At 47.3% G+C, this 14,431-nt stretch overlaps 1 protein-coding gene across 3 annotated transcripts in view; it reads left to right on the forward strand.

The window, feature by feature from the left end:
* DNAJC11 (DnaJ heat shock protein family (Hsp40) member C11) overlaps window positions 1-14,431 on the forward strand; it is a 59,087-nt gene that overhangs the window by 14,860 nt on the left and 29,796 nt on the right. For 2 of the 3 annotated variants that reach the window (XM_029578181.1, XM_029578179.1), the window contains exons 2-4: window positions 784-913; window positions 4,515-4,588; window positions 10,264-10,365. In XM_029578181.1, coding sequence (XP_029434041.1) covers window positions 784-913; window positions 4,515-4,588; window positions 10,264-10,365 — 306 coding nt within the window. The remainder of the gene's footprint in view (window positions 1-783; window positions 914-4,514; window positions 4,589-10,263; window positions 10,366-14,431) is intronic. The other variant, XM_029578182.1, reaches the window with a different exon arrangement.

The following is a 14,431-nucleotide window of genomic DNA, read 5'->3' on the forward strand; positions in this document are numbered from 1 at the left end:
TTGTTACAGCCGATGATTACCGATTTGAAGCGCTGCTATGGTGTTTGCCCGGGATCCTTCCATTCCAAGCAGCATCCGGTGTCATCGGCATGAAGGTAGGCTCTGAGGTCTGAGCTACCAGTAATGGCCTCTTGCAGTCGGGGCTCGACGTTGCAGAAAAACGGGAGATGGTGGGGGAAACCCTGAGGTGCTGCGCCTTGCAGGATGGGGAGCTTAGAATTGTTCTCTGGGATCGTTCTTCAGCTGTTTCCCTGTCAAGCAGCACAGGGTGCTCTCCTTAAATCAGGTAAGACCAGAAAGCCTGACCCGGCTCTGTCTTTCACTAGTGGCATGATCTCTACCAGAACAGGAGATGTGCCTGAGAGCAGGTTAAAGAGATGCAAAATTAATGTTAAAAGAGAGAACCTTAACTTATTCAGAGTCGTTGTTACCAGGTAGGGAAGGATGGCAGGTCCCCCCCGCCTGTGCACCCTCTGTTTCTCCCTAATGGCCGCTCTTTCCCTTTAAGAAAAGGAAGGAGAAAAAGATTTTTTTGTGCTAAATTTTTAAAACTCCACGGAGCAGGCCGCTGGACGGCTCCTGCAGTGTGCACCACTCACCCCCGAGGCGTTCTCTGCTAAAGGCCAGAGAGCAGCTGGGCCGGCTGCATAATCGGATCCGGGATCCGCAAGGGACTTGCCAAGAACCCGAGAGTCTTGAAGGAAGTGCCCTAGGCAAACTCTCCTGAGGGTTATGAGAAAGGGCCCTGATCAGAAATCAATGTGCTGCCTCTCTCCTCCCCAGGCCTCTCAGGAGGAGCTGAAGTCGTCTTACCGCAGGCTATGCATGCTCTACCACCCTGACAAGCACCGCGACCCCGAACTGAAAAAGCAGGCCGAGCAGCTCTTCAACCTTGTTCACCAGGCTTATGAAGGTCAGTGGGGACGCTCTGGGTTTGCAGAAACCGCACTGGTGGCGAAGAGTCCTCAAGTGAACTCGTTTCGGGATGCTTAGTTTTGTGTCTCTCGTTCGCTTGGATTTTAGGAAAGAAAATCCATGGCCCTCTTTAGGGCTGTGGAGAAGGAAAACGGAGGTGCACAGGGAATAAGTGTAAAGGATAACAGGGGTACATGCAATTCTGCTCAGGTGACTGCTTCAGTAGTAAACAATAATAAAAAAAAAAAAATTAGTGGCCGCATGTGCCCGTGTTGGCTACAGATTTTTTTTTTCTTCCCTCAGCTGATGCAGACTCCCTTTCCCCAGTTTCTAAGCCATTTACCTGGATAGGCTGTGTCCGGGCATCGGGGGAGGGGGGGGGGGTGGAGAGAGAGGGGCTTTGGGGAAACGGCGGTCGTGGATTGTGTGTGTGTGTGTGTAAAACCCAGCGGATCCTTTCAGCACGCAGACCCCCGGGGAGTCGCTCCCTTTCTGGAAAGTCGGCTGCATGGTCTGTGGGTTAAAAAAAAGACCATTCCATGGGCTCTTCCAAAGCTGTTCCCAAAAGCGGCCCCACCCTAGGCTTTCACTTTACATTGAAATTGCAAAGCATGGTTTATTGTGACTTGCCCTCTCCTCCTTTCTGGCACCTGGATACCAGTCCAGTTAAGGACCTGCAGGGAATCCGGATAAAACTCGCCTGTCATATGGTGTTTGCTTTTCATCACCGCACGTGCAGTCCCTCTGCTTGCAGTCTCTTACATATCTTTGCTGCAGATCAGACAGCAAACCGTGATCACAGGCTGGCCCTTGAGGGTCAGAATTGCCCACGAGGGGTGGGCAATTCTGACCCTCAAGGGCCACAAACCAGTCAGGGTTTTCAGGATGTCCCTCATGAATATGCATGAGAGAGATTTGCATGGAACTGAGGCAGAGTGCATGCAAATCTCTCTCATGCATATTCATGAGGGATATCCTGAAAACCCCGACTGGTTTGTGGCCCTCAAGGACCGTAATTGGCCCACACTGCAGAACGGTTGATAGCACAGTTTGTCCTGCATGCTGTGGGTTTATGGCTGCGGGAGGCGTCTCCCCCTGCATCCACATTGCCCTAAGGGAGCTCTCACTCCATGTACATGCTGGCACCCAACCATCATGCAAAACCCTTTCAGGGAGGATTATATTAATTTCATTATTATTATTTAATTAGCATTTTCAGCACTGCTTGGATTCCATAATAAAATGTATGCAGCACGCCATCCCTGACCAGTCACACTTCCTGGTCTCACCTGGAGTCACCAAGGCATTCTGACAGTCACTGTCAAATGCAGCCCCATGAGGAGTTAGCTTTATGTCTTTTCCAACAAAATGGCCGCCTTCTGTCTTGCAAACGAGACTTGTAATGGCTGCCTGGTAGATGATGGCCCAATTGTCCTCCTCTCTGGATCAACGAGCAGATAAATTGCCATACTGCAAGCCCCATGTAGCTTCCCCATCCTCTCGGCTCTCTTTCCACCGCTGCCCTCTGTATCTGTCCCAAGCATCTCTCGTTTCATTGCACTGCTGTAGGCCATTCTAGGTCCTGCTGTCTTCTCACGCGTTCCCGTTACTTAATCCCTACCATGCTTTACCAGCAAGCTTTGTTTTCAAACTTGTGTTTTAGCTGTGCCCTTGTGCTGGCAGAGGGTTTCTGTAACTAACTTGTGGCTTTGCAAGTTATAGAAACCCTTCCCTCACTTGTGATTGCAGAGAAGAAAATCTGTATCGAAGGGCAGCCGTTATGTAACAGATATAATTGCTGCGAAGCAGTGTGCTTGGCTTTCCTTTTTATCTTCTCAATGCGCGTTAGAAGAGATTTAACTATATAACGAGGGCAGTGTGACCTGTTGATAAAGTACTCTGATGTCAGACTTATGAACACAGCATTATTATCATCATGTTACAATAATAGTAATTATTATTCCACTGCAAGGGGACGACGCAGCAAGTTAGGTGATAAAGAGCGGTCAGCTAGTCTGCTCTTTGCCTTTATAACAAAGCGAGACAGACGGTACAGGAATGGTTCTCACTGGTTTGAGGAACAAAGATGTTTGAACTGTAATGCAGAAGCATTTTTTTTCAAATTGCCTTTTCCTGTTTGCTTAGAATGAAGGATTGCAGTCACAAGTAGAAGCCATCCTTCAGCATCAGAGCAGTAAGCCGTACGTTTCCCAGGAAGCCATTGCTGGGACGTCCGAGGCCCTGGCTTGCAATTAGACAGATTGTGACTCAGTAAACATCTCGCACTGCAAATAGATTTTCTCCTATCCCCCGTCTCCATCTTGCTTAGAAATGAGATTTTAATGGGTCACAGCTCCAGTCTGAATGAGCTTGATGATGAATTTGCATAGTCAAAGGTAATGGTATCTTTTATCAGATTTAAATTGGGAGCCAGATGCATCAGATCATCTGAAGCGCAGGGAGTTGGTGGGGGTGATATTTTGATCCAGACTCTGCTTGGGCTCGCACGACTTCCGACATTGCCAGCTTGGGTGTTCGTCTTCACGTCCGCCCGCGTTACCAACGTGGTTTGTTTGCCGTGCTTCGGAAAGGTTTTGGGGGGGGGGGGAAAGCATTTGAAACGTACTCAGAATCCAGGAGCTGATGGGGCTGCTCCGACATAAAACTGCTGCCTCAGCAAACCTGACGCCCGGCGGCTTAGCCTGGGAGGGGGGTGGGGGAGCGAGCTGGTGAATAAATGATTTCTTATTAAAGCCCACAGATTAGCTGTAGAAGTAGCTCATATGTTTCAGAATGGTCAGCAGTTCTTTCCCCTCCATTAATTTCCAGCGTGGGCAGGAATCATTTACATTGCCCTTAATTACGCCTTAAAGTGTCTGAGAACTCTCTTGAAAAGAGAACTCCAGCCCTGCGAGCGAGCCGAGTTTGGGGACAGTTCCTTGCAGCCGGAACACAGACAGTACCCCATTAATTACCAGTTCACCAGGAGAGGTGCTGGCCCCCAAAATGGTGACTGCTCCAAGCGTGGGCGGGAGGCGTGGAGAGCGCAGGAGGTAGAGAAGTAGGGATCAGAGAGAGTTTGTCCTGACGAGAGTAGGCAGGGGCTGCTGAGCAGTCTGGGTAGAACAAGAGCTCCGTGATTGGCTAAGGACGGCTGCCATCCAAAATGGCTGCTGGGCTCGTATGTGCTTGGGGAAGCGAATAGGATGACCTTTGACCTGATGCTGTAAACCAGTGGTTCTCAATCCTGGTGCTCGGTGGGGGCCCTCTAGAGAGGACCGTACATTCATGACAGATTTTAAGCAAGATGAAAAACTGACCTTTTTTTTTTTTTTTTTTTTAAGTGGGTGTGTGTGGGGTGGGGGTGCACAGGTTAACGCTGGATGGTATTTCTCCTGGTGAGTTTAAGTTATGGACAGGCAACCCTAGCCTTAAAGAGAAGGCCACAGGTTGTGAGATTTTGACTCATCCAGGGCAATAGTCATTTTAAGTTCATGTTCATTGCTTGGGTATTTAACTTGCGTGCATTCATTTCTGGATCTCGTGAATACCTGGCCGGACTGCAGCCCTGTTTAACGTTTTTGGTTTTTATCTTTCAGTGCTCAGTGATCCGCATTCGAGGGCGATCTATGACATTTATGGAAAGAAAGGGCTTGAGATGGAAGGATGGGAGGTAAGACGACGTGTAGCTGAAGATCCTGTGGAAACGTTCCTTCGTTTCTATGTCGGGCCAGCACGGTCCCAGTAAAGCGGCTGCCACCCCAATAATGACAAACGGTTTGGCTCTATTAATGTGCACAGTAAATCTGTTCATGATCAGTTCAAAAAAGGAAACACTGTAATGTAGTAGATGACAGCAGCCCTCCCAGTGCGCCTGATTACTTTCCTCTCGGTTCCCCACCACTTTGCGTAGATGTGCACCTAAATTTCCCATGCGTAAACCATCCGAGGAGCGTTCCTGTTTTCCAGAACAATATATTGCTTAGATCAAGATTCTCAACCCAGTCCTCAGGATGCACCCGGTCAGTCGGGCTTTCAGGATATACTCAGTAAATGTGCATGAGAGAGAGAGAGTTGCATACCGTAGAGGCAGCAGATGCAAACGTATCTCAGGCCATATTCCTTGTGAATATTCTGAAAACCAGACTGGCTGGGTGTATCCCGAGGAGTGGGTAGAGAACTCCCGTGCACAAACCAGTCCTTGGGGTACCCTCTTCATACCTTATCCCTAATGAATATGCATGAAAAATATTTGCATACATTAGAAGCACTGCATGCAGTAACAACATAAGAAGTTGCCATACTGGGTCAGACTGAAGGTCCATAAAGCCCAGCATCCTGTTTCCAACAGAGGCCAAACCAGGCCACAAGAACCTGGCAAGTACCCAAACACTAAGAAGATCCCATGCTACTGATGCAATTAATAGCAGTGGCTATTCCCTAAGTACACTTGATTAATAGGGGGGGAGGGGAGGAGGAATAGCCTAGTGGTTAGAGCAGTGGACTATGAACCAGGAGCTGTCGCTCCTTGTGACCTTGGGCAAGTCACTTTACCCTCCATTGCCTCAGGTACAAACTTAGATTGTAAACCCTAGCAGTTTATGGACTTCTCCTCCAGGAACTTATGCAAACCATTTTTAAACCCAACTAAGCTAACTGCCTTAATCATATCCCCTGGCAACAAATTCCAGAGCTTAATTGTGCATTGAGTGAAAAAGAATTTTCTCTGATTTGTTTTAAATGTGCTGCTTGCTAACTTTATGGAGTGCCCCCTAGTCCTTCAATAAATCTCATTGATGTTCATTGGAAAGATCCTGAACACCCAGCTGGCTGGTAGGGGCCCCAGGACAGGTTTGAGCACCTCTGGCTTTGAGCACTTTCTTAAAACGCCAGGCTAGCTTCACCATCTTTCTCTCTTCATGCTGTTGTACAGCATGCTGATGCCTAATAAATTGCCTTTTTCCACTCCAGGGCGGGTACCACGCATCCCATGGTTGTAAAGTGCCGCCGCCTCCTCCTCTGTAAAGTGTTTCCTGCTGTCACGTTCCAGGCCTGACTTTACCAGAAGCAGCTGAGCGTAATAGCTCGTGTTTCGTGAACACAGTTCCCCGTGCCTGCATCAAATCAAATCTTGCAAAACTTGAACACTCCCGACGCGTCCCGCCATTATCAGAAGTCTCGTCCTACCGTTCTGTTCTGCCCAAGTGGTGGCGTGTGATCAGCGTAGCTGACGCGGCCCGGCAGACCCCTCCGGGACAGTATTTGCGTGCATCGTCTGAGCTGCTGCGTGCGCCACGGCGCGGTTTGCCCTCCCGGCTGTTCTGTGGTGCTCGCAGAGGGGCACGGCAGGAGTTGTTGATGACTTGCTGATTAGTTTGGGCCCGAACAAACATGGAACTCTTTCAGCAGCCTAACTGCCGTGTGGGGGCCTGAAATCTCATCGTTCAGTGTGGATGCAGGGAAAGAGCCCGTGCTTAATTAATGGTATGCAATTCGTCCTGGCCGTTTCCTTCCCCCAAAGGCCTGTCAGCGTTGCCCATGCTGGGCAAATAAAATTGAGAAACATACATCATTAGGCACATTAATTATCCAGATTCATAATTGTTGTTGAAGCCCACCCAGTGCAGATTAGCAGGGTTCAATTATAAAGTTCTTTATTTCCTGCTGGCATGAGGCAAGGATGGAACTTGGTCTAATTTGCTCTGAAGTTAGTGCTCTTTAGGAGCTGTGAGTAGCTTATTGACTGGCTAGTGCTGAGAGAGAGAGAGAGACGGGCTGCTACTGATCAGTCTTACTGAGGCAAGTATGGGTTATTGCACTCTGTGGAAATCACCGGAGTACTTTTTAAGAAGGAAAAAAAGGTAGATTGAGAAAAGCCCAAGACATGCAGTTCAGAGGAAAAAGTGGTTCAGTATTGGAATTTTTCCCCAGTGGCAAGCAGCTGGTAGCCATCAGACAGGATCACCTCTCATTTATTTACTGATGGAAGGAGAGAGAAGTTTCTGGAAGGCAAAGTGCAGAAGGGGGAGACATCAGAACTGAGTGTTGGTTATGCTAATGCAAGAGGAAGGTAGCGAGGATTTTTATCTGGGGGGAAAACACTATGAGCATGAAGTGCTGTAGAATTGCCATTCCCTTTTTCATGACATTTTTTGGATCACTGGTGATCGAGATGCGGCTAAATGTTATGACCATCACAAATGTTTTCAGTTGATTCCACTGTATGTGGGTTTTTGGGGGTTTTTTTTTCCTTATATCTGTTCTTTCACTAAAGATCAAGAATGTGCAGGGAAATCTTTTTTTGGTTCTGTTCATTTTATTTATTTTCAGATCATTTTGTATTCATTCTTTTGTGGGCTTCTTTCTTCTTTTTCTTTTTGTTTCTACTCGTGTTGGAAAGTAATAGTATGCACTATTCCTGAAACGAATGAATCTGAAAATTGTTAGGATTTTTGGGGGATTGTGCATTTGTTTGCGGGTAAAACAAATCAAAACGAAAATGCCCGTTTCAGTTCGGATTACCGTTCGTTTTAAAATGAATGCACATCCCTAGTAAAGATTACATTTATAAATAATAATAATAATAAAAAGAATAACCCAAAGAACTAGTTAGATTTGACAGGAGAGGAGAGCAGAGCCTGTCAATATATTTATTGGCGGAGAGGGGGATGCCTTTTCCAGGCAGGATGGTGCCAGAAGCCCCCTTTCCCCTTGATTGAAGCTGTCTGTTTATTCTCACTTTACTGCTTAAGTCAAAATGAATAAATATATATAAAAAGGTGCCTACCAAACAGAAAACATACATATGTGAGCCATCAAGAATTCAGTAGGTGAAGTAGAAGATGTATCAGTCCTGGGAGTGCAAAGTCCCCATTTAGATGGTCACAAAATTGCCAAAATGAAGTTGGTTGCCCACGGGATGGGAAGCTTTACGCGTTCCTTTTTTTTTTTTTTAAGGTGAGCTGATTACTCTCCTATTGGTCCATTCACTGTCTGTGTCCAGTGGAGCCTTCCAGTCTGCTATTGCAGCAGTTCTAGAAGACGATGGCTTAATGACAAAATCCGGATATAGAACAGAAAACCTTAACGATGCTTATTATTGCGTTAACAGAAGCAGATGTAAGAGCACGCAGGCCAATGTTCAGAGGGCTTAGGTGCCTAAATTAGGCTTCTAAATTCAAAATGTACTAGGGCTGAGCGCCAGGATAGGCTCTTAGTTTCTCTAGACACCCAAATTTGGAAGGCTATGGTGGCGGGGATAGGGTGGGGGAAGAAAGTTAGGAGCTTAACATTGGTTTTCAGCACTGGGCATCTAACGTAGGAGCCTAAATCTAGGCAAATGAATAACGGGCCCTCCATTTAGATCTCTAACTTAGAGGTTCTTTCAGCTGAAAACTTAGCCCCCTAAATTTGGTTGAAAATAGGCCCCTTACGTAGTTGCCCAAATTTAGGGTCTCAGATGATATTATCTAAAAATGATCAAATTATGAATTTATTTGGTCAAGTATTTATTCCATCCTTACGAAGACACTCAGGTTGGGTTATAATAAAAACTCCTGAAAATAGGAAATTGCTTATCGTGGACATCTTCTGAGATGTGTTGGGCCTGCGCATTGTGATTTGCTCCCTGACCCAATGTGTGACGCTTTAGTGCAGAAGATGCTTGCAGGAGCATGGACTTCATGCAAAAGCAGCCAGGAGTCCCTGGGCTAGACTGGAGCCTCCCCGGAGGAGGGGGCAGGGGGTAAGATACAGACGGGCTTCCGCTGGGAATCCCCCGAAGAGCATGTGCCCAATTTTTTTACTGCTGGTTCATTCAGGATGGCACCAAGATAGTCTCTCCATCGATGTCCTACTCACGAAGCACAGTGAGCCCAATGTTCAGAGGACACTCGGCGTCCAACATGGGGGTACCCAATGCGCAAGGGCTTGCAGTCCGCCAATGTTAGGCCTCTTAACTATGGGCTGAATACAGAGGCGTACGTTTAGGATTGTCCTTGAATGGCCTAACTTCACGCCCCTGACCTCACCCCCAGCCACTTTTTAAGGCATCTAAATTCAGATGCTCAGCTGAGGGTCGTTTTTTTTTTTTATCAGCTGGAGCTAGGATCCTTTAAGAGTTAGGTGCTCAGATCTTTAGATTACCTGTGGGTCTTGGGCCTCCTCAAAATGGCGTGACAGATGTATTATATTACATTAAAAAATATAAGAAGAAATTGCTTTTGGTTTTTAATCGTGTGGTCTGCTGAAACTGGGTGATCCCTGAATATCCCTCATCCGTCAGTCCCCTTACCCGACTGTGTATCAATGTCTCTGTCTTATTGTGGATTTTAGGAGACATTTGAAGAATTAACCTGCAGCCTGGCTCTGTGTGTGTGTGAGGGATTTGCACAGATAATTTTGGGGCTCCTGGTAGCCCTGCAGGAACGTGTGCCGACTTTGTAAGAGCCACTTTGTAATCCCAGCTCTTGAAACTTAACAAACTGGCCCCTTCCTTTTGTCTTCAGTCTGTCACAGAAATGTCAGCGCTGAAGTCATTTGGAGTTATTAATTCTCCCTTGCAAAGGTTAAGCCCCTGGAATTCTGTACATCAGATCCTGCCCTTTTCTTTGGACTCCCGCTGTCCTGTGTGCGATTCAGAAAATAAGTTACAGCCTCCAAGCCCCTGGATAGATAATGTTTCTTTTTCTGCTGCTGGCACTCCTGTCCGCATTTTTATTTTGAGCGCCTGTCTGACACGCACACAATAGTTACAGGTAGCGCTTTTGCCATGAGTTATGAGATAACTGCCCTTGAATAATAAATAAATCATTGGTTCCCAGCCCTGTCCCACATTCAGTCGGGCTTTCAAAATATCCACAGTGAGTAAGCAGGAGTTAAACGCTCATTATACTGCGGCTCCAGTACAGACAAATGTATCTCATGCACGTTCATAGCGGGTGTTGGGAAACCCCAGACTGCCTTGGGGGATGAGCGGTACAGGTTTCGGGAACACTTGCATAAAGGGATGAGGAAAACCTTCAGGTCCTGCTCTCGGAGCTTAATTGCATCTCCCATCGCGTGCTCCAGATCTGCATAGTTGACCGCAAATGTGTCCACTAAGACCGTTATGCATTTAGTATATGTGGAATGTGCACACACAGATCTTCTTGGATGCTATGAATGGGGCCCAGATCACAAAAGCGACACCTGATGGCTGGATGGGAGGGCCAGCGATGGCAGAGGTCCTCAGAGAGCCTGGGCAAGGGGTGGGAATGTAAAAACCACCTGGAAGCTGGCGGACCAAAATAAATTAGAACACGGTGTCTGCATCGAATGATTCTGTGTCTGTAAACCTTTAATGCGCAGGTTGTAGAGAAGAGGAAAACAGCCGCTGAAATCCGAGCAGAGTTTCAGCGATTGGAGAGGGAACGGGAGGAGCGGCGACTTCAGCAGAGAACCAATCCTAAGGTAAGAGCAGGACTTGGCACCAGTGAGTGATGGTGAGTTTCCTTCAGCCCGTCCATGGTTAGAGCTGGGAATCTGGGAACATGGGAATGCTAGAGGTTCACGTTAATGTTGGAATTGAAAACACGTGCAATGCGGTTCTAACAGAAAAATAGACATAAAATGGCTTTTGTGTGGGCGTTTGCGTAGATGGGTTTTCCAGGCCTTGCCCTGATATCCGTCCCTCGTCTTGCTGAAATACGCCACGTTTGCATGGAAATATTAGAGAAGGGTGCGTCCTCCCTAAATCTGTCTTGAAAAGGAATGGAATTTGGCCAATCCTTAGAGGAGCAATTTGGATATCTTGAGTGCCTTTGCGTTGAAACAGGTTGGGTTCTTCAGAAGGGCTCGTACAGCCACCTCTGCGGTGATAGGGCCAAACTGGAAAAGGGTGTACAATAACAACATGGATAATTATTCCCTTGTTAGAAGTATGGGAGGGGGGAGAGGGGGATAAAGCATTTTGCGTAGACCACAGAACGGGTGGCGTGCCTGGAATTATTCTGACGTTGAGCTCTGTACCACAAACTCGCACGCTGAGGGACTCGGTCGCCACAAACGGGGTGGGCACCTGGTTGGCTAAAGACCATTGAGGGCCACCAGCCAGAGCACCCGGCTGACTTCTCTCTCGTGTTCCTAGCCAAGTCTAGCTTGTTCAGTTACTCAGATCCCTGCCATATCACCATAGCCGATATCAATCAACACCCCAAATCCAAACTCTTCCCGTTGCATTCTGGGTGAAAGGTTCTCTTTCTGTCCAGATAAGTTTTGTGTTGTTAGGGAGGTTTCTGGAATCCAGCAAAAAATGCTTCTCTGATGCTTTAGTGATCTGACATTTCATCTCTGGGTGTTTCTTTGATGTGCAATCAGAAGGGAAAGCTGCAAAGGAGTTGAGCCTCCATGCCCTGTGATAAAATGAGCCATCTGGGTGTTTATAGGAATTGCTTATTGAGATTCTATGTAAATCTATCCCCAGGCAGTCTTTCCATTGAATTAGGCAGGGCAGCTGGTATGATTTCATGTCAGAATGGAAGTTGCGTTAAAATCCTCCACGTTTTATTAGTCGCAGTGAAATGGTTTCAGATAAATAAAACATTTCTAACCCGAACTGTTTGGCCGTGACCAGATGTATCGCGCAGAGCAGTTTTGGAGCCGGTGCTTCCGTATTTGTTCAGCTTCTTGTATTGGGTTTTTCTCTCCGAGTACTGTTAAGGCCCTTTTTTAACTATTTCTTCCTCTTTTGCTCCGAGGCATTGTTTTATTTATGGAGACAGAAACAAACGTCAGAGCCCAATGCAGCGGCCTAATGAGCCATCCCTTAACGACTTGTAAAATGCTTGGCCTTCAGATCTACTGTTCCACTGTCGGTGTAGGCTGCGGTGCCTTTAATGGACCAGCAAGAAGGACCCTGTGTGAGCTTTCATGCCCTCCGGTTGAGTTCCTGCAGGCTCTTGTGCTACAGCTATTTTTTCTTGGTCATTCTCTCCAGGGTGTGGCCGATATAACGCTACATCGCATTGATGTTGAAACTCAGCATCTTGCTGCCTTTATCTGGGGGTTGGGAGGATGGCCTAGAGATTTCAGGGGGAACTCGCGGAAAGGTGGAACTGGATCAGCACACGCAATCCTTTCAAAAGCACTAAATCTGCAGCTTCTCTGCTGCTCTACCCAGCCTCCCCTTTTTTTTTTTTAGCCCTATAACATATCAACACGTACATCTCGTTATAACGCCCAGCACCTTACCTAATTTGCATAACATCACCAGATGGGCCCAACATGCAGTTGGCTTTTTGGTTTTAACCTTAGCAGATGTTTTATTAGGGAACGATCCAAACAATACAAAATTGCTCCCTTTTCTTATCTGTTCGCTTCTGACCTGTCGCTGGTGCAAATCTCCCTTTGAGAGGTGCCGGTTGTCTCTCTTGAGGAGAAACAGATGCTGATTTTGTATTTTTGAAAAATCCCATTTAAAAATAATAATAATAATAATAATTCTTCTGCTCTCTTTCTTCAGAAGGTCCTGCACAGTTCAGAGGCGCATTGAAGCCGGGCCTTTTTGCTCCAAAAATGTCCGTCTGTCCTCATTGCCAAAGATGGGCGGGTCACTAGCCATAGGGGGAGGGGGAACCTTCAAAGGGATTCTGCTCTCGGCGTAGAAGCCCCCGTGTGACCCATACAGGCGTAAAATAGCGGTGTGGCAGGGGGTGGACTGTGCACTTAATGCAGGTCAATTCTCTCGGCAAAAGCCACAGGCGCAGCAAGTAGCGGGTGTAATTGTGTGCCCCGTACTTCTGCCAGGATGAGTTTCAAAGTAATCTTTGGTGTGTGAGTCGGCTTTGAAAATTGGTGCAACGTATGTGCCTGTTTGTCCCCTCCCCAAGGGGGCAGTTTTCAAAGCCATGTAGATGGGTAAATAAGCCTCTCTGAAAATCACCTTCCTCTGGCTGGTGTCCGTGGGGGGGGGGGGGGGGGGGGGGGGGGGGGGGGCGGGGGGGAACAGCACATGTACGTGGAATTTCCCAAAAATAGATGCGCTATTTTGTCCCAACCCCTTGGCTGCCCACACAAACATCAGGTGGAAAGCAGGCAGGCGCTTTTTAGTACGCTGGCTTCACACTCAGCCAATTTCAAGGGAAAGCAACCAGGTTGGTTTTATTTTTGAGAAGTAAAAATCTGCACGCACTTGGTAGCCTTGCAAGCTGTTTGGATATCACGTCATTTCCCCCCCCCCCCCCACAAAAGGAGCAAGCTTAGAGGTCCAAATTGCGTGAGCCCCCAGGTGGGAAAGTTACCCGGATAAGAATTCCGCTGAATGTACTCTATATCTGTGGAAAACCAGGTGAAATCTGTGTGGGCAACGAGACACCCCCCCCCCCCACACACACACATTTTAGCCAAGGAAATACTCCAAAAATAAGCCGGACAGGTCTTTCGGCCTTTCTGTCAAGTTCAGACCATGCCTGTCCTACCAACTCTGCGAGTGCTGCTTTACAATGAAATAGTTGGGTTGGCCAACTCTTCCTGAAATGGACACCAAAAAAGAAGGGGAGGAAAGTGCTTGTATTTGCATTCACTGTGGTCTCGCCCCTCGTTCGTAGGGTTTGAGGACTCCTCTGACAGGTCTGGTTTTCAGCATCCTCGCATTGAATATTTATGAGCTGCATTTGCATGCAGTTATCCCAAGATTCCGGAATTTTGGTTACCCCCACCCGTCGGGAGTTTCCCAGGCTCTGGATTTGAACCGCTGTCCTGGATATTACTCCCCCCCCCCCCCCCCCAACGCAGAGGGCATTTACGAGCTAGGAAAGCTGAAGCGGCCTGTTCGAGGGGGGGGGTCTAGGTCAACCTTTTCCACCCTGGAGATTCCCCTTTCTGCAGGGAAGTTCTGCCTCTGGCCCTTGGAGCCTGGTTTTGTTCCTGTTTACTGCTTTCACTTGCATGCTATGCCTACATTTTCTTGCCTTTTTCTACTTTTCGGGTAGTTTTTCAGTGGTGGCCTTGGTTTCTGGCACTGGCCGTCTCGTGCATCGATTGCTCTAATTCACCTCTGCTTGTCCATATCCCTTAAATCTAACTTTCATAGCCTTCAGTGCTGCGGGAAAAGGTCCCTGTGTCAAAGCCAAGAGTTTTGGTTTTACGGTTGCAGTTTTGATGAACTCACACGGGTTCCTTGTGGAATAGCGTATTAAGTTCAAGATGGGGCTGTTTGGGACTTGATTGCCTCATCGGGCCTTCTCTGGTTTATCTCTCTGACCTTGTAACACGATGCTCGCCGCCCAGATTACTACGCTCCACTTCTGTCGATATCCTTGCTGCTTTATTTTCTCCTGCTACTGCTGATGCACAAGGTTTTTTTTTTTCTTTCTTTTTTTTTTTTTTTCCAGGCACTGCTTTGCTTTTAAAGGGCCAATTACCTTCTGATTTCTTTTTTTTTTTTGCCTTGGCGATTCCTGGGATTGAACTGAATAGCTTGTTCTTTAAATTGCTTCTGGAAAAGGAAAAAGGTACTAGCAAACAATTCAGTTGGCAT

The sequence above is a fragment of the Rhinatrema bivittatum genome, chromosome 15, assembly GCF_901001135.1.
Source record: "Rhinatrema bivittatum chromosome 15, aRhiBiv1.1, whole genome shotgun sequence".
Lineage (NCBI taxonomy): Eukaryota > Metazoa > Chordata > Amphibia > Gymnophiona > Rhinatrematidae > Rhinatrema > Rhinatrema bivittatum.